The 23,604-nt window shown below is 49.1% G+C and overlaps 1 protein-coding gene across 2 annotated transcripts; it reads right to left on the bottom strand.

Annotated features, from left to right (window-relative positions):
* Positions 1–185: 185 nt before the first annotated feature.
* CAVIN1 (caveolae associated protein 1) lies at positions 186–23,551 on the bottom strand. 2 transcript variants are annotated; one of them, XM_069786293.1, is made up of 3 exons: positions 23,406–23,551; positions 18,741–19,204; positions 186–2,965 (listed from the first exon to the last, which is right to left on the bottom strand). In XM_069786293.1, exons 2-3 carry the CDS (start codon positions 19,158–19,160, stop codon positions 2,300–2,302), a joined length of 1,086 nt encoding a protein of 361 aa, XP_069642394.1. In that variant the 5' UTR covers positions 19,161–19,204; positions 23,406–23,551; the 3' UTR covers positions 186–2,299. The 2 variants fall into 2 exon arrangements, with proteins under 2 accessions (XP_069642394.1, XP_069642393.1); XM_069786292.1 differs by lacking the exon at positions 23,406–23,551 and adding an exon at positions 21,011–21,098.
* Positions 23,552–23,604: the final 53 nt, after the last annotated feature.

Below are 23,604 nucleotides of genomic sequence, written 5' to 3'. Positions count from 1 at the left end.
GACGTCAGCGCGCGGCCCGCGGCCGCCGCCACCGCCCCTTAAAGGGGCAGCGCCGCCGCGGGCGGGCCCTGTGCTCCGCGCCGGGCAGCGACCCCGCGTGGGGCGATGCCGTACCGTTCCCCGCGGGCGTGGCGGGGGTGTCCCCCCGAGGCTCTGGCCGCCGCCACGAAGAGGCTGCACGCTGGTGGTTTAGAAAAGAGACTTTATTAGTTGCGCTGCTTCGCCGGGACGCAGCCGCGGGAACGGCCCTCCGGGAGCTCCTCCGCGCTCCCGCCGCCCCGGCGGCTGTGCCCGCCCGGGCCTCCTGCCCTCGGGGCCGGCTGGCCCGGCCCCGCCGTTCCGTGAGAAGAAATACCGACGTCAAAACCGCCCGTGGGCCCTGCGGGGGGAGGCGACCCGCGGGCCGCGGGCCCGCGCTGGGCTGGGAACGGCCGGGCAGGAGCTGTGGGCGGCCAAAAGCCTGTGTCCCCTGCCCCCGAGGGGGGAGGCAGGGCCCCCGGCCCGACCGGGAGCCTCCAGGGCCACCTGCTGCCGTCCTCCAGCCTGCCACATGCCCAGCACACGGGCCTGGCATGGGCACACCTCTGGGGACGATGGCGGCGGCACGGCCCTGGGGAGGTGTCTGCCGTGCACCGGGATGGGACCCTGGGCCTGGGACAGGCTGGATGCAGTAGACAATAAGAAGGAAAATAATTCTTGGAGGAAAAGCAAGTTTATATATTCGGTTATGTTAGCAACAGCAGCCCTCCCTGCTGCCTGGGGGGAGCAGGCTGGGGAGGAAAGCGACTGCGCTCACAGAGGAGGGCTGAGCCCAGCAAGCAGACGGGGATGAGCACAACCGGGTCCCTCCCTCGCCTGCCCACCAGGATCAGCCTCCCCGGGCGAAGCCTCCGAGGCACACAGCCTCCTGCCTCGCTGCCTGCTCCTGCAGGGCTGGGTCGTGCTGCAGTGGTGGCTGCCTACATGAGAGCCGGAGCGTGGCAGCCCCGGGCTGAGCCAGGGCAGAGCCCTCAAGCTGCGGTGTGCTATCCTAGTGCTGCCTTGCTGCAGGGGACAGGGAGTGAAGCTGCAGAAAGCGGGAAACGGGGGAGGAAAGCGCAGGACCTGGGCACGAGCCTGAGCCATGCTGGGACCCCTGGAGGAAGCAGATGCTCAGAAATACTCAAGGTCCGGTGCTGGACTGGTGTCAAGGCTGCTCACTGACAGTCAAGATCCTCACATGGCATCAGCACATCCCATATCCTTCTGGAAACAAGCTGCACCCAGTGGTGGCTGCTTCAGCACAGCTGCCTGCACATCCCCTCTCCCTTGGCAGCGAGCATGTACCTTGCTGCCTGCTGCCACCACCCCTGCAGGTGTGGAGGGACCAGATCCAGCACCCCACCTCCACGGTGCTCCCTGCCCCGGCAAGGACTTGCCCACGGCTGCTGGGCCTCTGGCAGCCAGATCTGTAACCTGGGCAGGGGAGCGTGGGGCCCGCACTGCTCCTGCCACAGCCCCGGGGCTGTCGCAGCAACAGCCCCAGTGCAATGGGGAGGAACACTGGACCCCAGCTGTATGATGTGCACGCAGGCACCCGTGGCAGTCCCGGCAGCGGGGCGGCTTTTCAGCGAAGCCATCCTAGGCACTGCCACGTAATCCGGTCCTCGGGAGGGCAGAGAGGAGCAGACCTGCCTGCGTGCCATGCAGCAGGCTCAGCTTCGCCCACACTCTGCCCATCAGCAGGACTTGCTCAGCTCTTCCCTCCCGCACGCTGGGTGCATCACAGTTCCTCTGCTCCCCCGAAGGGGTGGCCAGCTTGGGTGCTGGGAGTCTTCCTGCCTGCAGGGATGGCCATGCAGCCTGGCACAGGGAGCTGGGGTGGTGTGGGCTGGCGGGCTGCTTGGCAGGAAGCTTTCTTGACACCAGGTCTTTGCTTATGGAGGACACTTGAGCTTTCCAGGTGTACAGCCGTTATCTTGGTTTTAGCACTCTCCAGCTGGGCTGGGTCCCGTCACTCAAAGCCCATCTTCAGGTCTGGTGCTAGAAGGCTCTCACGCAGCCTGCGGCAGGAATGGTCTCCAAGGGTGATTTAACAGTGTAAGAAAAACAGTCCCATGTTCCTAACGTTTCTGTGTGCTAAAACTAAAATATAAAATACACCTTGTCCAAGCAGGCAGGGGATTGGCGTCGGCTCTGCAGGGTAGTAAATATGCATTGTGTACACTTTCCCTGGGGCACCAGGGCAGAGAGAGATCTCGAAATGTGAGTGATTACGTGTTCAGCCGTCGTCCACAACCCTTCCGTGCTGCAGCCTGTCCTACTCGCTGTCACTCTTGTCCACCAGTACCGCGTCGGACTCCTCCGTGATCTCCAGCAGCGTGTGCATCTCGGGACTCTCACCACGCAGCAGATCTGAGTTTTCTCCCTCCTCTCCACCAACCTCCACCAGCTCTGTGGCTTTCACTTCCACCTCGCCCTCTCTTATTTTCTTGACATGGAAAGTGAAGGGTGGCACTTTGTAGACGGCTGTCTTGGACCTGGCATAGATGGTGTGGTCAGGGGTGAAAGACTTCCTCAGCTTGTCCCGAGAGGTCTTCATCTTCTCTCTCCTTTCGTTAGTCACAATCTTGGTGCCCAGCTTGTTCATCCTCTTCTCCAGGTTGTGGCGGGTCTTCTCCAAGTTGTGGCGGGTCTTCTCCAGGTTCTCCTTGGTCTTTAGCTTAGTCTTCTCCATCTTCTCCTTTGAGAATGCCTTCTTAAAGTCATCCACTCTTTTCATGCCACTCCTTTTGATGCGCTCTGCCCGTGACTCTTCGATAATCTCTTCAATCTCCACCTCTTCATCCGAGGAGAGCTGGACGTGGTCCTCCTCTCCATGGTCCTCACCCACAGGCACCTCCTCGCCCTCGCCTTCCTTCTCCAGCTTTTCACCCTCCTTTAGAGACTTGCTGATGCTCAGTTTAGACGGGAGCTTCACTTCATCCTGCAAGACACAGAGCGGAGCCAGTGAGACACACACACTCAGCCTTTCCAGCCTCGGGAGCCAGCCCCCGCCCGCCCCCCACCCGGCAGTGCTGCAGAGCAGAAGAACAGCTACAACCCACGGCTAAGCATACCCAGGCGACGTCAGGCTCAACCTCCCTTAGTGCACCTGATAAATTACTGTAAGGAGGACCTGCCCTACCCGCAGCAGCTTAGAGCTCTGCTGTATTTAAGCTCAGGTATACCAGCTCTGCTCACTCTGGGCTGGTTCCAAACCCACCCATGACTCCAGCAGTGCAGGAAGAGGCACTGAAACTGGAGACTCTTCCCTTCCTCCTGTGCCCCTGTCACAATCCCGTCCCCTCCAGTTTCATCATCATCCCAGGACCTGGCCATTGCACGCTCCCTGCTCCTGGCCCCACGAAAGCCCCTGCACACATCCTGCCGTGGAGGGGCGCAGGGAACCCACTGGAGCAATGCGGTGCCCCCTTGCTCCCCAGCGCCTGCCCAGAGCCCTTCCCATACCCCCCAGCCCACAGCGTTTCGGCTTCCTTCCCATGGGTGGTCTTCTCTTGGTAAGATCGCTGGCTACCCCCAGGTCTCCGGCCTGGCCAGGGTCCGGCCCGTGGTGGCCCTGGGCACAGCGCGGTGCTGGGCTGCAGATGGCAGCACAGTCCGGAGCCGGGTGTCCAGCCACGCTGCCTGGCATGCACACAGTGGCCTGGCCGACCCCAGTCTGCACTCAGACTTTCCCAAGGCCTGTAGGATCCAGATGTGGGGCTGGGACATCTCTTGGGATGCAGCAGGCCGCCCTGTTTTTCCCATTTCTCCGCTGGGGAATAAGTTGGGGAATTTGTCCGAGCCTGTATCTTAAGACAGAGGAGATGGCAGCCCCGACTCGCACAGCTAGGTCTGCAAGGTTACGCTGTCTCTGCTCGGGACAGGGGGTAAATTCATTCAGCTTCTCCGCTCCTCTGGGTCAGCCAAGTTTCTGATCCCAGTGGCAGAGGACAAGCATGTGCCCAGGAGAGGAGCACAGGTCTGGAGTGGGATTGGTTTTCATCTGAGCAGCACATAGCGTGCGTCCCTGCTGCAATGAATCACCTCTCTGTTCCCAGGACAGGCTGGAAATAGCCCATCACTGTACGAAGCATCACAGCTGCAGGGCTGCGGCCCACGGCTTAGAAATTTATTGCCCAAGGGGTTTTAATCTACAGAGCTGGGTGGGAGAAGCATGGAGCTGCTGAGACAAGTGCTGTCAGAAAGCCAGCAGCAGCTGAAAGGCAGCGCGTGGAACAGGCACGCAAAGAGTGGAGATGCTGGGCTGAGGTTTGGAAAAAGCCTGGGCAGCAGGATGGCCGGGTGCCATTTCCAGCCCCAGGGCAGGCAGGAGCTGAACAGAGCAAGGATGGGGGATCTCAGTCCAACACTGGCAGGAGCAGGGCCCAGTGAAATCAAGGACAGACCCCGGGGTACCCCGAGCGCTTGACGTGCGTGGCTTGCCTTTGCCCAGCTTGGGGATGCCGGGAGCGGAGCTGCCCTGTGTCCCGGGAGAGTGAATCTGCCATGGCATCTCCCGTGCAAGGCTGCACGCTCTGTGTGTCATGCTTGCACAGCAGTAGCCACTGCACCAACGCAGCTGCAAGCTAACAAGCTACGCAGATGTCAAGAGCCAGAACACTCGTGATGGTCAAACTGCCAAAACAGCCACTGAGGCCCAGCCCCAAAGAGCTACACCAACTCCAGCCGTGCTTCTGTGCAGGTTTCTCTGGCGCTGCCACGGCAGAGGACGTCCCGATCCCTCACACAGTGCCGGAAGGGACAGCGTGTTGGCATGCCCGCACCATGAGCGCTCTCCCACCACCACGCTGACGTGCTGCTGCTCTAGCTGACCAAGGTCGTCACCACGCTGCTGCTCTGGCCTGAGCCCATGGTCGGAGGCAGCACAGGACGGTCCGTCTGCAGATGTGGAGCTGCTTGGCTCAGACAGCTATGCTGTCCCCAGCTCTTCTTTCCCTTACACCACTCAAGAACTGACATAAGCTTATTGAATATGTGACTCCAGCACAGCTTCACCTGGGTGAAATTCAGATGCTTTTAGCTGCTTTCTCATCCTTCCCCAAGCACAGGACAGTGCTGTTCCTTAGGCAAGCTGAAGTTCTGGAAAGATGAGGGCATCTGGGGAAAACTTTGTGAACAGTAAGAAGTCAGCTCTGTGGAGCACTGGGCTCTGAAGGCGACATGGGGGCTGCAGTGTCCGTGGTCAAAACACAAAGAGTCTGCCAAAGCAGGGGTTTTGTTCTGGGTTTTATTCAGAGCAGAGAGCTGCGCTGGGCAAAGCTCTTCACCCTCCAGATCACAGCTCAGATCCCAAATACTTTCTGGAGATTAAGGTGAAGTGGCCAACATATGTTTTCTTCATTTGATTAGCCACTTCAAGAGAAAACAATACACATGCTCTCCAGAGGGTCAGGTCAGTCCAGAACAAATCCACATCACTGGGAAGGCAGGGATCCTGTTCTCCACAACAACACCTGCTGGAGCAATCCCAAGACTCCTGGGGATCCTGCCCCGCCAGCTGAGAACATCAGGAACTCCAGCTACTTCCTTCCCTCTGAGTCAACACAATGAGCCAGAACAAAGGCATCCCCCTCTCGCCTGGCACGACTGTCACTGGAAACAGGCCATATCCTGCAAACTCAGATACTTATCAGCCCCTTGTTAGCTCCAGAACATGTGTCTGCAGAAAGAAACACCACCTCAAAAACTCTATGTCTGCCACATAAATAACCACTTTTCCTCATGTTACACCAGCAAATCCATCCAACTTCGGCAGCGTCCTGCAACTCTTGCCTCACAACCGTGAAGACGTGGTGAGCAGCAGCTCCTGCTACATGGGACAGCTGGAGCAACCCCTGTTAAGAGTGTCAGTGCAGCTCTCTAATCCCTGCCACTTCAGCCCTGAGAACAGCAACTGCCCGGCTGTTTGATCCTAACTCCCACAGACTGCACTCATGTACAGACCCACGCTTTTGCTGTCCCACGCACCGTCCCCACAGGCAGCTGCTCTAGCCCCAGCCCAGCAGTGCTCATGGACTTGAGACTCTGCTCATGCCTCTATCGTGAGGCACTCTCATTGCTCAAACACAGAGACAAAGAGGGAGCACAGCTATTCCCATAAGTAAGGATGTCTCCAATCCCAACCTCCCCCCTCGAGACTGTTTCTGAGAGCTTTTCTCCAGCTGCACTTAGGAAACCCTTTGCAACCTTCACCCGGCCCCTTTCCTGCAGGGCCAGGGTGACAGCGTAGCGTGCCCGCTGCAGGGCTGTCAGGCCAGCCGAAGGCCCCCAGATAGTGCGTCTCTCTTTTCTATGCCTGGTATAATTCCTGCATTTTTTTCCCCTGACTCTTCCTCAATCTGATTGCTTACCCAAGCCATAGATAACCAGCTGGAGGACAGCTGGTAGATTTTCAGCACTGTGTGCCGTGGGTCACTTTCCTGACTCAAAGCCCACCTGCATCTAGGGAGCATTCCTGCTGGTTTAGCGGGCTCTGGCTTACGCACAGGACAGCTGGTGCAAGAACAACCAACAGCTCTGGCACGTCTTAATGGGGACAAGTACATTGCTGCTGAGCATCCCTAGTGTGTAGCTCCCCACCCGCACCCAGGCACTGCCCAAATGCCACCAACGGTCTCCTCTTCCCTGCTTGAGAGGTGTTTCTGCTGTGGAGAAGGGGCACTGCCGGCTGTGGGCAGAGTGTGCCTACAGGCACAGACAGAGTGGCTACCTGCGGGGGAGGACAATGGGACCTCACTTGAACAATCAAGAACCATCCTGGGTCTACGGGTGGCTGCTACACAAATCCTTGCTCTGGACATGGCACTATGGTCTGTGCACTTTATTTCACTGATGACTCATCCAGATGAGCCACATTTTTAACACCAGGCATTCCAACTACTCTATTTTTACTGGGAAAACACTGACCCTTGAAGTGGGTGAGTCCAAAATCCTGGGTCTTGGCATCCCTGCCTGTTGGGGCATTCAAACCTTGGCTACCAGTCAGCAGGCGCAAACCCGTTCTGTTCTCTAAGACAGCTTGAATCCAGCTGGCACAAAGACAGTGGGTAAACAAGATTTCTCAGAAGATTTATACCAGCAGAAGAAAAATCTTCCTGCTGTGTGCACAAAGCAGAACAACGCCCAGCAGAAGGACAGGCAGCATCTGCGTGTATGCTGGGACTGAGCTCACTGCCATCTGATGTGCTTCACACAAAGGTTCAGCTCTGATCCAAGTTCTAGTTTTCTTTTGCCCACTTGCATTTTGCTCCCCCCAGCCCATTTCACAATCAGACACGTACAGTTGTGCTGTCCCTTCGGCACAGACCTCCCTGGGGAAGCGTTTTACTTTGGGAAGCTCCCTCCCGCTGGCAGAGCCGATGGGACTGGCAGCCCGACGGCCTGCAGACCTTGTGGGCACTCGGCGGGGCCCCGGTGCTTGTACCCAGCATCAAAGGCAGCTGGCTGCCAGCTGACAGGGTGCTGGGCTGCTCTGTATTGCTCCTACCTCAAACAATTCAGAGCCGTTAGATCTACCCGGCCGACCAGCCTCTGCCTTGCTCTGCTAAGCGGGCTTTTTATCTGACATTGTTTTGAAGCCTGAGTTCCCTTGCAGTGAGTCATGCAGGCAGCCCCATATGGTCATGTACACACCGCCTGGTTGCTACAACACATGTAAACACTTCCCCTGTCATATAAAAGGCCAATGAGACACAAAGCTGAGCTGCATTCCCAGCCTAGCAGAGCTCTTCAAGCACTGCAGAATCACCAGCAAATCTGGGGAACACTCCCAAAATGCAAGAAGGCCTCCTGGATTGCTCTTGAAGAGGCTCTTATTGTAAGTGTGTAAAAAACAGAGTCCCAAAACTGCCAGCCACTCCGACCTCCCGTTTGAAGGTTTAATGGAAGATTTTTCACATGCGCATGCTAGTCACATCTGCAATTCATTTTGTTCAGTTATTTTTACACAATTGCAACAGCACAAACAGTTGAGTTCGGTTGACATGCAGCCGTAACATGCAGAACATGGCCAGCTCACATCCCCAGGCTCTGCTATGACCAAAAAGGGCTGATCCCAACTACTGCTGGGTGAGCTGGAGCTTGCTGCACCTCCTGCGCCACGCCAGCCCTTCCTCTGCCCTCCCAGGGCAGGTCATACAAGCTCTGGCCTGGGGGAGGCTGAGGGAGGATTAAAAGCATCTGGGCAGAAGACAGCTTTCCGGGTCAGATCGAGCCCTGCCAGAGAAGAAAAAGTTCTGCTCTCCCATTGCCATGATAACTGTTCTGCTCTGCCAGTCCTTAGAGGATACTTTCTGTGCTGACCTTCCATCAGTGTCACAGGAAGGAAGATTCAGTTATTCCTAAGTAAAAGCAACACACTTGATAAGCACCCACAGCCTAGCAGAGCTCAGGGATGTAAAGATGCCCTGCACAGAAAAGAGGGCTGTGCTTTCTTCACCAATGCCTTGTTGGAACAGGCATTCCAACTGTCTGTGGAGATTGTATTGCTATCAGACTCTCTTGCTATATCACAAAACCCTGCCTTTTTAAAAAATCTTGTCACTCTCCTTGAAAAGAAGTTTTCCCTGGCAGCTGCCCCCAGAGAGCCAGACTCCTGGGCTGAGTTCACCTTCGCCTGGCTCCCGGGGCAGACCTCTCCACTGACCAACATGGCTGTTCCCACCGGACAGTGCTGCTCACACCAGTGGATGACCACCCAAAGGGCAGGCAACTGGAGCTTAGGGTATTTTCTCCAGTAGCCACACAATAAGAGGAAGGCTAGCAGGGGACTATGCTGTCACCAGCAGCCTTTGTGGCATGAGATAAGTGTTAGATAAAGAGCAGTTCAAGTCACCACCGGCTCCAGTCTGTGTGCAGAAGCCTAGCTCCTAGTGAACAGCGCTGGGGGGCTGCCGCTGAACAGAAATGGATGCTGCATTGCCTACCTGAGACAACTGTAGTTTTACATCACACAGTTTGTGCTCTCTGACTGTCCTTTATCTATTTAAAACAACTTCAAACTATTTCACAAACACTTATAAACTAAACCTTACAAGAAGCCTGAGGAGGTAGGTATTACCAGGTCTCTATTTCAGAGAGAGAAACTGAGACTCAGAAAACGGGTAGGATTTGCCCAGTCACAGTGGACGTCAGCAGAGCCAACTGTTCCTGGCTACTAGCCCTTCATGCAAGCCATACAGCAATTCCTCCCTCCCAGATTGCAGAAGTAGCACACAACAAGTCCTGCAATGCCTGAGAGAAAATCACAGCTCCTAACTATCAATTATAACTAGGGCAGCAGCATGCAGCAAGCAGATTAGTCAACAAGCAGAGGCATTTCTGCCAACTGAAAGATCAGCCTTCCAGGTCTGAAGGCTTGCAGCAGCCACAAGCAGGCAGAAAGGCAAAGGCTCTGGAATCAGTAGCTTTCAGAGTTTCAGAAGAGGTTCAAAGTGATCTTCAGGGGGTACTCCTGCTGAGGCCCTAAACTGTTGCCTCCTCGCATGTCTTCTGCTGATTTGGGCCATGGCACTTTCCGCAGCACGGGCAGAGGGAACCGTTCCTGGAGACAGCTCAGAGGGCAGTCCCTGGCGAAGACTCAAAGCGCACACTCTGGATCTTCTTGGGCTAAGACGAGGAAAACTGCATTTCAATGGCCGGCGGAAAGGAAGCACAATGGAAAAGCTTACCTGTCCCCCCCACTGGGAATCTGATCAGGAACATCGCCAACAAAGTAATCCAGATTAGCATGAGAACAGGCAGAGAGAAAAGGCACAGGGGTATGTTTTAGTAAAGGGAGAAGCCAGGTAGCAAACTTTGACAGAAAAGACAGTCAGCAAAGATTTATTAGAAGGAAGAGTGTCCTCCCCTAATTTATGCCAGGTCCTAGGAGATGCAGAATCCCTTCTATGGTTTCAGGCATGTTTACACTGAACACTGCCATAGGGCCAGATTCTGCTCTCTTTTCACACTGCTGTTCACAGAGTGGTTTGATGTCAGCTGTTCTGGAGGTATCTCTGACTTCTGTGGTGTAGCTGAAAGCAGAGTTTGCTTCTATGTGTAAGATTATGAAAAGATAGTGATTTGAAATCCCTGTGTTTATTAATTCAAATACACACGCTGGAGAGATCAAAACAGCCGGGCATGATTCCAGAACTCCATCCGCTGGTTTTGTCAGTGTATGACCTACACCAACACTGGACAATACCCAGCAGCTTACAGACATCTATACCCAGTGACACAGCAAACACGCTCACCGCAAAATCAGACATGACCTCAATTCTTACGTTCCAAAGGTTGGACAGATTTTATCGCCAAAAGGTCCATAAAAAGAGAAGCCTTGAGGCCTTAGAGAGAAGACTACCGAATCCTGCAATAAGAAGTCACCAAAGAATACTGCTGAGACAAAGGAAAAGATCTGAAATATGGTGGGGAAAAGCAAAATAGGTTGGGATTAGGCAAATGTGAAAGGGATAAGCCAGTTTGTTCTCAAGCAGTATCTCCCTGACTAGCAGAGTCCTTCTACCCTCAGTAATTTTGCATATTGTGCAATCTTCTTGGCACTTTTTTCTATCAGGCATGTCTAGTTACTCTATGTCCTGGAAGCTATGTCCTAAAAGGCTGTTATCTTCTTCATGAGGTGGTGAGAATGAGCAGCATGGTACAGGCACTGGAGCTAGTTCAAACCTGATGGTGAAAAGCAAGGGAGGAACGACACAGGGAGAGGAGGAGGCTGTGTTTAGAAAAGTGCTTTTTCCTAACAGTGAGTCAGAAGAAAGGTAGGGCTGTAGGAAACAGAGAAGTAAATAGATTGCAGAGTGAAAAGCCTTTTTTTTTTTCCTCTGACAGCAGAAAAAAGTTTTGATCCTATTATCAGTCTGTTTGTAGAACTGGCTTTGCTCTCAGAACTGCTCCTCCCGGATAAACCTGTCTCAACTGATTAATAACTCCAGAGCTATTTCTGAACAGCAAACCAGTAAAGATGGAGTTTGCATTACAGATGATTTGCAGATAGATCTGTGATGATACTGCCATTTGCATCCTCACATAAAGCTATAGACTAAACATCCTGAGACTTTTTATTCTAAATATTTGATTTTCCCTCACTGACACTGAGCATCTTTGTTTCTGGTTTTTGTCTTATCTTGCAGCTGGATAATGGACCCACAGTTCTTCAGGCACTTTGTAAGTTGCAGAAGATCTTGCAGAATCAAGAGGACAATATTATCCCAAACAGGATAAAAGAGGGCTAAGCATGTTGCCGAAAAGCCTGAGTCATTGCCATGCTTTACCTGGGTGACAGACGCATCACAGTACCTTAGAGAGTGGAGACTGCATAGTTCTCTACTCATTACTTAAATAGGGACAGGACACGACACTTCTGGGTAGTGTAGCAAAAAGCAGCTTCAGCAAAGATGCAGGAACAGCCCTCAGTTTCACCTAATCTGTGCCTAGTTCAAGCAGTACGTTCTTTGGAAAAATGACTGTGTTAGACTGAGTGTGGTTGCTCACTCATCCCGCCCGGCAGAAACTGTGTGCCTTGCCTGGAGCTGGGATGGGGTGATAGCACGCAGTGAGTCACCCACAGCAGGCTCAGTGCCTGCCTTGTGAGCAATGCTGAAGGACGCAGAGGGACACATGCCAGCTACAGAGCATTCACATTTACATAAAATTGGGGAAATGGAGATAATATGCAGGACTACCACTTTCCCATGATGCTTACACCCTTCCAGTGTCCTGCAGTGCCTGCAACACTAAGCAGCTTTTAACCATCTACTGGTCAAACTTGCACCCAGGGTACACTGGAGAGTAAAGGTACTGCATCTTTCCAGAGAGAGGCACAGTCTGAGTACTGACTGGCTTCTTGAATTCTTTGGGGTTTCTAATCCCAGACCTGCAAACTTGGTTACATGCGGCCTTGGAGAATTTTTCCTGCTGCGTGTCCATGATGGGTTAATTTATTTTTGCTGAGGGCTCATATCTAGCTTAAGAATGGGTAAATGAGCCACAATCTCACTGGAAACTACAGCGCTCCAGCCACCTAGCCCAGTGAGCACGGCTGGCAAATTCCACACTTCATTATACTCCCGTGTGCAGTGGTCCCACTGGCATCACACAGACATCATGACAGATACTTAGATCCACTGCTGATAGGCACAAGAGAGGCCTGAGAGAGGAATATGTGATCAGAAGGAATATTACCTTTGGTTTTATTTTCATGAGCCATTAATCATCCAATCTAGCCTTAACCCAACTGGCTGAGCAGTCTCTGGCCCTTTGCTCTGAGACAATTTATTGCCACACAGCTCAGTATGTAACTATAATGCTGAAAGGATTTCAGCAAAGCAAACAGTCCTGGCACTACCTGCTGATAAATACTACCTAAGCAATGAAATATTAATGCAGTTGATTCCCAGCCCCAAAAGAGAAATCCGTGCTCCAGAGCTGTCTTTCGGTAGAAAGACTGATAATCTGCACTAAGAAAAATCCTGGAAGTGACAGCTATTAACATCCTGAAATTTTTTTAAGGCTTAGTCTCCTGTGAATAATTATCTTGAGACTCTTATAATTCAGTAATGTTCAGAGAATATGAAGGATTCTTTGCACATCAGGATGTTAGCATGGTGCTCCTTACAATGGATAGAGAACACGCAGCTGAATTCAGCGCTGCAGCCTGAAGGAGTTGAGGTGAACAATATTTCTTTCCTTCCCCTGGGATGGCATTTTTTCACCTCTAATTTTGCTTCATCTGTGGCCAAAAGTAGGACAACAGAAGGGAAGATACAATAGCTTTCTGGGCTAAGACCCCTGTATTCCAGCAACAAAGACAAAGGATCAAAGACAAACAATATTAACTCTTACTGAGTATCAGTTTGTATGATTCAGGTTTTTTGTGGTTTTTAACAAAGGCTTCATGATTAATTCTCTTTTGTGTTTCGTTTAAGAACATAATTAAGAATATAATAAAGCGAAAGCAAATACAGCACCAGAGGAATATCCTGTCCCCATTGACCACACCAGATGTCACTGGATGAGGCATTTCTTTAGATTTGGCAGGTTGCTGATGCACAAACCCACCAGTGAGAAGCTCATAGTAACTCTCTACTGAACCTGGGATTAGAACTGTTGTGGCTACAAAGAGAGCTCCTTTTGAGTGGATTCACAAGCAAAATTAAGCCAGCCTTTTATTTTAAAGAATTATCAGAAAATAAATACAAAAACCACTGGCTGCTGCAATGCAAATGTCTGCAGTGAACCACTGGGAAAAAGTGATGCTACATACAGCGTGGCTCCGGATCCAAAGAGGTACTCAAGTTCAAGCACAGAGTGCTCCTGAGCTCACAGAGCCAACTGGTCTTGCAGGAAAAGTGTAACATGGGTGCCTAGTGTCCATGCCTACCCCCAGTACTGTCATTCAAATTTTATTTGAAATTTCTATTTATTCTTTAATGCTTGTAGTTGGACAAGCTCTACTGAATTCAAGGCATGTAACCCACACAGGCTGTTCTTTGGGACTGCAGATCACTCTGGCTCTCATGAACCCTCTGCTGTCATTAGACTCATAAGGTTTTTGTTTCAGAATGATTAATTTGAAACAAAACCATAGCTCGGGGCAGCTGACATACTGTTAGGAGGTGGAGAAAGACTGCAGCCCAGGGGCAGTGGGTGCAGCGGCTGCGGTACATGGGTTTGTACACCCTGTGCTCCCTGCCCCGTGCTTCTCATCAGACCCCTGAATTCACGTTCTTTTCCATGCTCTGTTCTGAGGAACACAGACCTAAAAATGAGACAATTCAGCTGTAACCCCCAAATCTGTCGCATTAATGTGTGGGTTTGAAATTCATCCCTCCTCCCCACGAACGACACTCTTGCTGCTCTCGTCCGTATAAGGCCCACTCAAGGCACAAAAGCCAAGCTGTGCTATTTATATTTCCTTGTCCACCCCTACCTACCCTACGCATTGTACGGCTGAGATTCATGTTCTACCCTACTCTCATAACCACCTGGCCCTTCCCAGAGAAACTCCACATCTTGCGAGCCTCTGAGCGGCCGCTGGAGTCACCTGAAGAGCAGAGGAGCCCCGCAGGAGCCCCCGAATCTGACAGTGTGAGCGAGCAGCCTGTCCACACACCTTTGACAAAGGCCACTGTCTTTCCAGCAAACAATGCCGTGCATCACAAGCCAGACTTCCCTTGAGTTTGGCGCCCACATGAGCCTCAAAATAAAGGACCAGCACACTATAGAAATTCAATACTCAATTTGTGTGCTGAGCGCTGCAAGCATTTGTCTGGCTGTAAGAAAATCAGGCCTTTGACATGTGCAGGAATAAGTTTAATCGTCAAAAAGTATTTGGAAGAAAAATGCTGTGCTTACGTAAGTGCTGACACGTGCCGTTCTTCAGATGAATGTGGCACGCTGTCTGGTTTTAGAGCAGTAGCTTTTTGCATGGGACATCCATTATTTAATCATGAACTGTAGTAACCAGCCCCAGATTCTTGTATCCTAAAACCAGGAGATTTGGGATGAAGTCACTTCAGTTTGTTTTTATTAGCAACCACTCTAACTAAATGTGTTGATGTCCCAATTTCTCTGAAAGACAGGAGCCCAGGACAGACGGCACAAAGGGAGCACTGAGGAGCTCTGTTCCAATGGGCTGCTAATAAGTCACTTGACATCAGACTTTTTAGGAAGGCAAGTCCTGTTTACGGTAAGAGTACTGAACTTCTGTTTACACAGCAGCTTATCAAAAGTCTGTCACCTTTGCTTTGATAGGCAAGTTTTTTTTAAAAAAAAGATGTGGTAATTTGGAGGGGGGTTGGTTTTTTCAAATTTTATTCTCAAGAATCGATCTAATTCCCTACGTTAAGTCAATACAAAAACTCTTACCTCGGTAGAAATCAGACCAGCTCCTGGCAAAATAAGGTAAAAGTATATTTGAGAGAGTGAGCAAGTGAGAAAGCGCGCACACATATATACATGACTGCGAGCAACAGCCCGCAAACATTCTCCTTAATGCCTTGCCCTTAGCTAGCCCCAGGGGAAGTGATTTTCAGTTCTGCACTTTCTCCCCCAAAGTTTGAAACTACACAGGCTGATGTGCTCTAGGCTCATCTTGATAGGTCAAGCTTTCCCTGAATAAAATTTGATTTTCATTTCCTCCTAATCTAACAGCTAGCAAAATACAATCCTCGCACGTAGTTTGACCTCTTCTCCCAAGGTGCCAAAAGGTCTTATTTGCACTCCTGAAATAGTCCGTCCATAACTGCTGGAGACTAAATATTCAACGCTGAGAGAATAATCAAACATCTATAACTGGTAAAGAGCTGATTTATCTTTACGTCCTTTTATTTCTTCATACCACAGAATCATGCAATATTAAATCCCTATAGAGCATGACTACTGTTTTACTCAGCTCTCTTGCTTGAAAATAGCCACCGCTGGTTTTATGTATTTTTTTATGTCTCTTAAGACAAGTTTATTTCTTGTTCTCCAAAAGAAAAGACTAATAAATCTTTGCATTTTTAGCCATAGCAACTGAAAATGCAATTGCACAGGAAAGTTAATCACAGCTTTCTAAAGGCAGCTTTTTCTGAGTTAGAAAGGAATAATAATGTTGCTCACCATCACAGAATTAATTACATTATCAAGAAAGTAACATAAACTTTGATAGGTAGTGGGTTTTGAGACGTGAAACACTGAATTAGAAAAGAGTTATTTTGTAATTTTTTTTTTAATGATAAGACACAGTTAGGAAAACACACTGAATTTTCCTCATTTAGATCCCCAGGGTGGAGCCCATCATAAAGTTTTGGTTTTATAGACTCTCGATACTTTTTTTTTTTAATTTCATGAGTATTAATACTGAAACATAGGGTGACATTAGTAAATGGGTAATCCAGCGGGAATCAACAAGACTTCTTGCAACAAATAGCATTGTTCAATATCAGTAAAGCAGCTGAACATCATCCTCAATTTGATAAATGCCTTTACAATGTATACACAAAAATATCACTTCTTTCTGTATAGAGTTTTATGATTTAAATGCGTTAGCATTATCTGTTTTGCATAATCCCAGGCAAAGTAACACTCTTGTCATTGATGTGCCTAGAATTACTGACAGTGATAAAATATTCATACAAATATTTCAGGACACAAAATTGTAACCTGATGTTTTTGCAAATCTGCTGTGCAACTCCCACAGGCAGCCTGTGTTAGGAATTTCTGAAGAATGACATCTCCATAATTACAGTAAGACACAAACTCTAAAAATCCTGTCCCTCCCAGGGAAAAACAAAGCAGAATAAAAACCCCCAAAGCCAAAAGTGAAACTTCCAAGAGCCCCTAAAATGTCTAACTTCTTCAGAATAAAAGGTCTCCACAAATAAGAGAGACTCCTATATATGACAGATTATTATTCCTTACACCAAGCCATACAATTCAGGTTTCTGTATATTGAAAATTACACTATGACATTTTTATGGAGCACAATCTACAGAATAATGCAACTATTAAGCAACCCTATTTTCTATATGAGAAATAATAATGAGTGTAGCTCTGAGACAGACTGTAGATTGATATAATTTAGAAACATTCTCTGTTGACCAAAAATCTATGCTTCCATCGTATGCAAGAAAGAGCGGTATTGCAGAATACTGCAAAAATATACCCCATTCTTCCAGGGGATTCCCTGTGGTCCGTGTCTGGCCATTGAATTCTCATTGTATGGGTCTGTCTTTGCCACAGTAACACAGCACAACACTACTATTGATAAAAGTATTTGTTACTCAGGCACATTAGTATTATTATTGCCTATTTCTTTCTAGTATCCATCTAACATCAAAAGCCCATCATGGATTTTGTTTTTCAGTTTAAGCACCAAATTAAGAGACAATCAAGAGTTTCTCTTCCAAAAGAGACCTTCATTTGCCTTAGCAGTGCCTGTCACAAGCCTGCACGCCTGCTGCCACACCTTTGGCCTCCCCACAGCTGGATCCTTACTCTTTGTGGCATGGTCTACTAAGGCTTCCCGCAGAAGTGCGAGGATTTCCATGAGGGCGCAAAATCCTCCATTTCACAGAAGCAAACCTGGATAATTTCTCACTTGAGCTCTGTGGCCTCCCAGTCAAATCACACTAAATTCCAGGCTGGGAAATTGTTCCAAATTACAAATAATTCTTTTTTCTTCCTAATATCTTCTTGATTCACAAAATTCCTGCTGTAGTCCCTTGTCAACTGATTCGCTTGGAGGCTGTTCTGTCCTCATTACATCAGCAAGAGCATTGCCCCTGATTTCCTTCAGAAGCAGGATTGCTTTTTCATATTCAAACTCTACTCAATATTCATAAGCAACAGCAAAGCAAAAGGAACAGCTCACAAAACGACAATCTGCCCATGTTTAGGATGCTTCCAAAGGATGTAGAAGCTTGCCAGCTTCCTACCTATTTCCGTAACCCACAAGGTATATTACGTTTAAACAATTCCCTTCACTCTTCTCATTTTGCAATGTCTGTTGCTTCTGCAGTATGTTTAGAGTTCTATTTTATTTTTCCATGGACAGCTCTATCCTCCTCCAAAAGCCTGATACAAAGAGGTTGTAATAAAATTTAAAAAAAAAAGTGGTTAGGTTGTCTGTATGATCTGAACAGGCTTGAGTATTTCAGCCTTTCAGGCATGATAAAACTACAAATGCTTAAGCTCTGAATCACAGAGTTACACAGGCTTCCGTACTTGTTAGATTCCTGAGCCTATTACGATCAGCTCTCCCTTCAAAAACCCTGCTCTAAGAAGTGTTTTCCCTTTTTTTCTGTTTTTCTTCTCTCTCTTCCTGTGGTCAGCACTAGGTGCTTCTCTATTTGTCCCTGATGCTGTCTATTATTAACCCAGAGGCTTCTAACTGAACCATTAACTATTTCACCTCACTTTTCTTCCGTGGCCCAATATAAGAGTTTGGTCTGATAAGGAAGACTAACTCCAGACAGGAAAACTGACAAAAACCTATTCCTCTCTTTCTTCTTGTTTAATATTAAAGGAGAAATCCAACACTTAGCGCAGGGGTTGAACATCAAGCAAACTAAAGCTGTTATTGAAACCAGACAACTAGAAGATTCAAGACTTGCAGGTTGCAGAAAAAAGAATGTGAAAATCTGTACAAGCACAACAGCAGACCTGAGTACTAATGAGCTCAAGGAGCTGTTCTGTATTTTCTCTAATGACTCTATCTGTCCTAGTCAGTGAGATTAACCCCGATGCTGGGGTTACTGTCTCTTGTTGTTATCAGATGCATGTCACAAATCTGAAATACTATCGCTCTCCACGTAGCAATACACATGTTGCCCCTCAGTAGAAAAGATGTTGACAGACGGATTTACAATAACCCCTTCCAGAACCCAGTGCATTCTTGTTCTTTTTTTAGCTAAGCAGAAAAAAACAGGTTATTTCGATACTTCTGGTCCATTGCAATGAGTGCTTAGGGCCATTCTCGCTATTTTCATTACAGTTCCTGTTAAATGTAGCAACTCTATCAAACCTTGTCTTAGAACACATAGACAATGTTAAATCATGAATGAGAGATCTACTTTGGACCTGCCTCAGTTGGGACCGCCAGACAGTCAGGGGAGTTTGGGTGAGTAATGGACTGACCGTGCAGTGTGACAGAACCCTTAGCAAAGAAAACACCCACTAACAGGACATAAAGAAGTCGTGAAATAGCTTCTTACCTGGTAGATCATGACTTTGAAGTTTCTGCGTTTCAGAAGCTCCGCTTCATTGGCCTCTAGCTTCTTTATCTGCCCAGCTTGCTTTTCCAGGTTCTGCCGAACGGTTTTCACATTGACGCTCACCTTGCGCACTTTTTCCAGCATCTTGTTCACAGTGTTGCTGGTGGTGGTGTGTGCCTTTGTCAGCTTGGTCAATTCTCCCTGGATGCTGGTCACTGCGCTATCCATCTCTTGCTGTCTCTCCTCCAGCTGTGTTTGGGTCAGCTGGATCTGATCCACTGCTCCAATGATCTTGTCCAAAAGGGTCAGCACCATCACACCATTGATCTGGTCTGATTTGATGGGTTCTTCAGGCACTTGTTCCTCTGAGGCCTCAGAAGCAGTTGGTGGCTCGATAATTTGCAAAGTAGTATCCTCCATGATCGCTTGGGAGTCCTGGCTAGCAGAGCCCGGAGAAGCTGTCACTGCAGGGAGAGAGAGGAGGGAAAACTAAACCCGAGCCTCAGCTAAACTCTGCACTGGGAGACACGCCAGAAATGGAGAGCACAGTGTGTGGATGTCTGTGCTGAAATTCAAATGGCACAGCTCTGCAAAGCCGTCCAGTGAAACTGCCCTGCAAAATTTTCCAGGCTTGCAGGTCATTGGCTGACTCCACCTCAGCTATATAAAAGGAGCCCGTTGCCAAATGCCTGATGACCCACCCTTTCTGAAATGATTAAAATAGTTGGAGGGGAGGCAATGGCTTTGCATGCAAACACAGGCGCAGCTCAGCGAGGAATGCAAAGCTCTGAAACTACAACTGCCTCTTCTTTACCATAAGTCTAAAGGCACTATAAGCAATGAGAGGAAAAAACAAAAACCTTGAGTAAACGGCTCGGGAAGCTGCTGGGAAGAAAGCAATCCCATCTGGGCACAGCTGTATACATTAAAGGAAGGCTGGTTTAAACAACTGCACACGTTAAAGTTCAGCTGGAAAATTCAGATCTTTTGCCAATACTTAGCTTTTTTTCCAGGACCATGACAGCCTGATTTTCAATACTTTAAAGAAATGCTACAATTTTGATTCAGTAGTTACGGCACATAACTTCTGGATCATAAAAATGCACGCTCCCATGTGTGTGAATGTACACAGTAGGTGTACACATGATATATACAGTGTGCACCATGTCTCTATGCAGATTTAATACAGAAAGAATAAATACAATTCAATCCTGAAGTGAAGCAGCTGGCCACTCCCACCTAAAAGCAGCTATCTCAGCTCTGCAATTCTCTATCCATCGACAAATCTAGTCACTAGACTTTTAAATGTGGGACATGCTTCAGCATATGCCATGCAAAACTGTACTTGTAAGCAATGCACAGATACATTGTGTTACATAAGGCTTTATTGGTAAAAAAAATACTAATTGTTACAGAACTTACTAGAGTACATATTGCTTTGGAAAACACGGGGAAGAAATAATCCTGATTTTGCTAACTTTTAACCTCAGTATTGACACAAAGCAATTCATAGAGTCTTATATAGTGTTGGCAGAAGTTTATGCCTCATGGAGCCATCACCAGCTTACTGCCTTCGAAGACACTCGGGGGGTGCTACCAAAGACTGTATACGACAACCCAGCAGGACCAAGCACAGGAATGCGAAGAAGCAAAATTCAGATCTTGAGAGTGACCCTGGGTGAGACCCTCTTCACTATCACAGGTGTTGACTCAGCCAAGGGAATCAAGCTCCCATGGACAGAACTGCTGTGAAGCCTCTGCTGGCTTGGGCAGCAGAAAGCCCTTCCAGGCTCAGCTGAAGGGCTGTGGGCAGACTGGGAAGGCTGCTGTTTCCCTCTTGTCCTGTAGCCTTGACAACAAGCAATTCATACTCAGCACATCCTGCCTCCGGCAGGGGTCAAGCCCGCCCTTGCTATTTGCCACAGACTGGCAAATAAAGTGAATGCTCTACAACACTTGGTTTCTTCAGGCTCACAGCCTACCTCAACACAGTGCTGGAAGAAATGCTTAATTCCAAGCATACAAGCTGGGAAACCCACAACGCACAAACAAGATGTACAGCAACATTGTTTAATGATGAATGCTCATGACAGTCAGCACTTTCCGTGCCCCTGTATTCTCCACCATGTGACAGCTCGCTTTTTACTGCTGTTGTACCCACACTGCACCATTGATCTAGATTTGGTTTCACTGTGCATCAGTAAATTGTGCTGTGTGGCTTCCACAATAGGTATTATGTCATGTATTAAAAATAGGTTGCTTTTCTATACCCTGTTTTTTCCTGGAGGGACCTTTTTCCTGAGCATTTATTTCCAGTGTTTGCTGCTGATGAGTCAGTTCCATGAAAAAAATCCTCACTCCAGCCAGATAGCGTTGAGGCTCTGCAGTTGTTTCTCACTGGGGATGTCTGCTTCAGAGTGGATTTCCACAGATATCTGCTATGAAGTTTCAGGTATAGGACAGGACGCAAGCAGAGCAGTGCACTCTCTCTAGGTCTGCCATCTATTCCATATGTGACTTCAATGCAGTCTCTGTGCCTCGTTTCCCCATTTGGGAATAATTTAAAAAAATCAGACTGAGTAGGTCAATCTAGGTAGAGTCAGATAAAACAACAGAACAGGAATTTATATTTGTTCTTGATACTCAGTAGAAGAGATGAAGTGCCACACTCAGTGCTTGCTGTGCACACAGCAGTCACACCCCAAGCTAAAATGCGATGAGTAATTTTCTATGTTAGGACTAACTTCATTTCAGCCATTTTCTGCCGTGGAGACATACCAGGAAAAGCCAATAGGTGGCAAACTGCAGCGTCCCCTTTGGAGCCTTCACGCTGCCTTGAACACACAGGACAGTGAACTCTGACTCAATCTCTTCTAGTGTGAACAATTCCTTGCTGCTCTTGTTGTACCATAGATACAGTTTGATCTTTGACTCTTCCACGCTTACACTATGCCTTAGATATTACCGATTATTCCAATATTCCAGTGATTTTATAGCACCACTACTGAATTCTTTGTATGGACATGGTCCAAACAAAAACTAGCATATTTCAGCTTCAAAGAAAAACTCTGTCAGATGTATGCAGGACAATGAAGGATGACAATGTGCAGCATCTGCTTCCACATCAGTCCGTGGAAGTTCCTGTGACTATACGAAATGGCTCAGCTAACTTCTTAAATAGCAAGATACAGCTGCTTTCGGCCTGCCAGAAATAAGGAATGGCTTTAGCTTGCAGTGGACTGACTCTCAGTTAAATTTCACCAAGATGCAGTTGACGCAGTTCATCCCTTCACCTGTAGTTCAAGTATAGAGGACATGGACTGGACAGAGAAAAAGAAAGAAAATTATCCTCCCTGTTTCCCAAGGACCAGGGAATAAGTACAGGGGGAGGAAATGTGCAGTATGTGTGCAGCTTTCTGTACTGTTAGATGCATCCCACAGATGAGGAGAATTCAATTTTATAGGCCACTGCCATGCACTTCGTAGGCACCAAACTAATTCCATGACAAGATACATGTTATTTAACCCTCTAACTTGCTCACTTTTTCATCTCTCAATCAATTTGAGAGATGTCAAATATCTGAATAAAAGCAAAACCTGAGAGTGTTAGCAGCCCTGCCACTGCCATTTCCATCATGCAGCACCACTAGCCTCACTAACACGGTCTGAGCCTGCTGGCGTAGGGTGTCATTCACTGTGACTGGAGTCCACCACGCTGACCTGTACGATGTCATTATTTCCTTACATATCTGCAGGTGGTCCTTCGTCTCACAGGATCTCTTAGGAGCAGCACTTGGGATTTGTTCCTCTGAGCTTGAGCAGCACCCACACCCCCATCGGTGCTTCTCTGTCAGAGCATTATGAATAAGCACACAGTAATAACTAGGATCCTCCACTCCAAAGGAGGCAAATGCCTGCCCAAGTCCTGAAGAGGCACCACACCTCCCCTGTGCTGTACACCATAAGGGCCTTTCAAAAAAAAGACAACCATGTGAAAAGGGATCTGTGGTTAAATTGTATTCTTGCTATTGCAAAAGCTCCTCTTTTAATCATATCAAGACCAAGCATTTATTCAAAGACATAGTCAGTAAGTAGAAGTACTTGGAAGTTTAGTGTATTTTAACTTAAGTATCTGTGATTTCTGGCTTCCTTCCCAATGACCCATGTTTCTATTACCAGCCTAGCGCAGAAAACCCCTGACAGGCAGGGACGTTTCTTGTCTTTAATTGGATTTCCATGCTATGAAGTGCTACACCCATGGGTTAGCCTTCGGGCTGCTGGAGGGAATCGCCTCCACCGAGGTGTGCTTGTACATCACTTGGATTTGACTCCAAAGAGCGAATGTTCGCTCTTTCATCTCCCATAACCTTACTGACCTCAACCAGCAAACTTTTATTTCGGCCAGCTGGGGCGGGAAGGCAGCGAGGCTGCGGCGCATGAGGCTGCGGCGCATGAGGCTGCGGCGCGCGAGGCTGGCGCACCCAGCTGTGCCAACGGGCTGGGCGCAGGGCTCGGCCGAGCTGCTTGCTCCAGAAGCGAGCCGCAGGAACCAGCGGAAGGCATCTGGCCAGGCACAGGCCGGGCGGGTGGAGGGGGCAGAGCCCAGGACCCCGGGGTTGGGGGAAGCCGCCCGCCCCAGCGGCCCCGGGCCCCCCAGGACCGTACCTCTGGCCGCCGCTGGTCCCCGCGGCCGCCTCACGGAGAACGAGGGCCGGGCTGGGCCGGGCGGGCCCCGGCGGGGAGGGCAGGCCGCGCCCTCGCGCCTCGGCCACGCTGCCCGTGACGCCACCGCCTGCGTCACGGCATCACCAGTGGCGTCAGCGGCGGGCGGGTGACGTCACCAGCCCCTCCGAAGGAGCGGGCC

The sequence above is a fragment of the Haliaeetus albicilla genome, chromosome 7 (genome assembly GCF_947461875.1).
Source record: "Haliaeetus albicilla chromosome 7, bHalAlb1.1, whole genome shotgun sequence".
NCBI lineage: Eukaryota > Metazoa > Chordata > Aves > Accipitriformes > Accipitridae > Haliaeetus > Haliaeetus albicilla.
The sequence above is the reverse complement of the archived record's forward strand: the minus strand, read 5'-3'. Positions and strand labels throughout refer to the sequence as shown.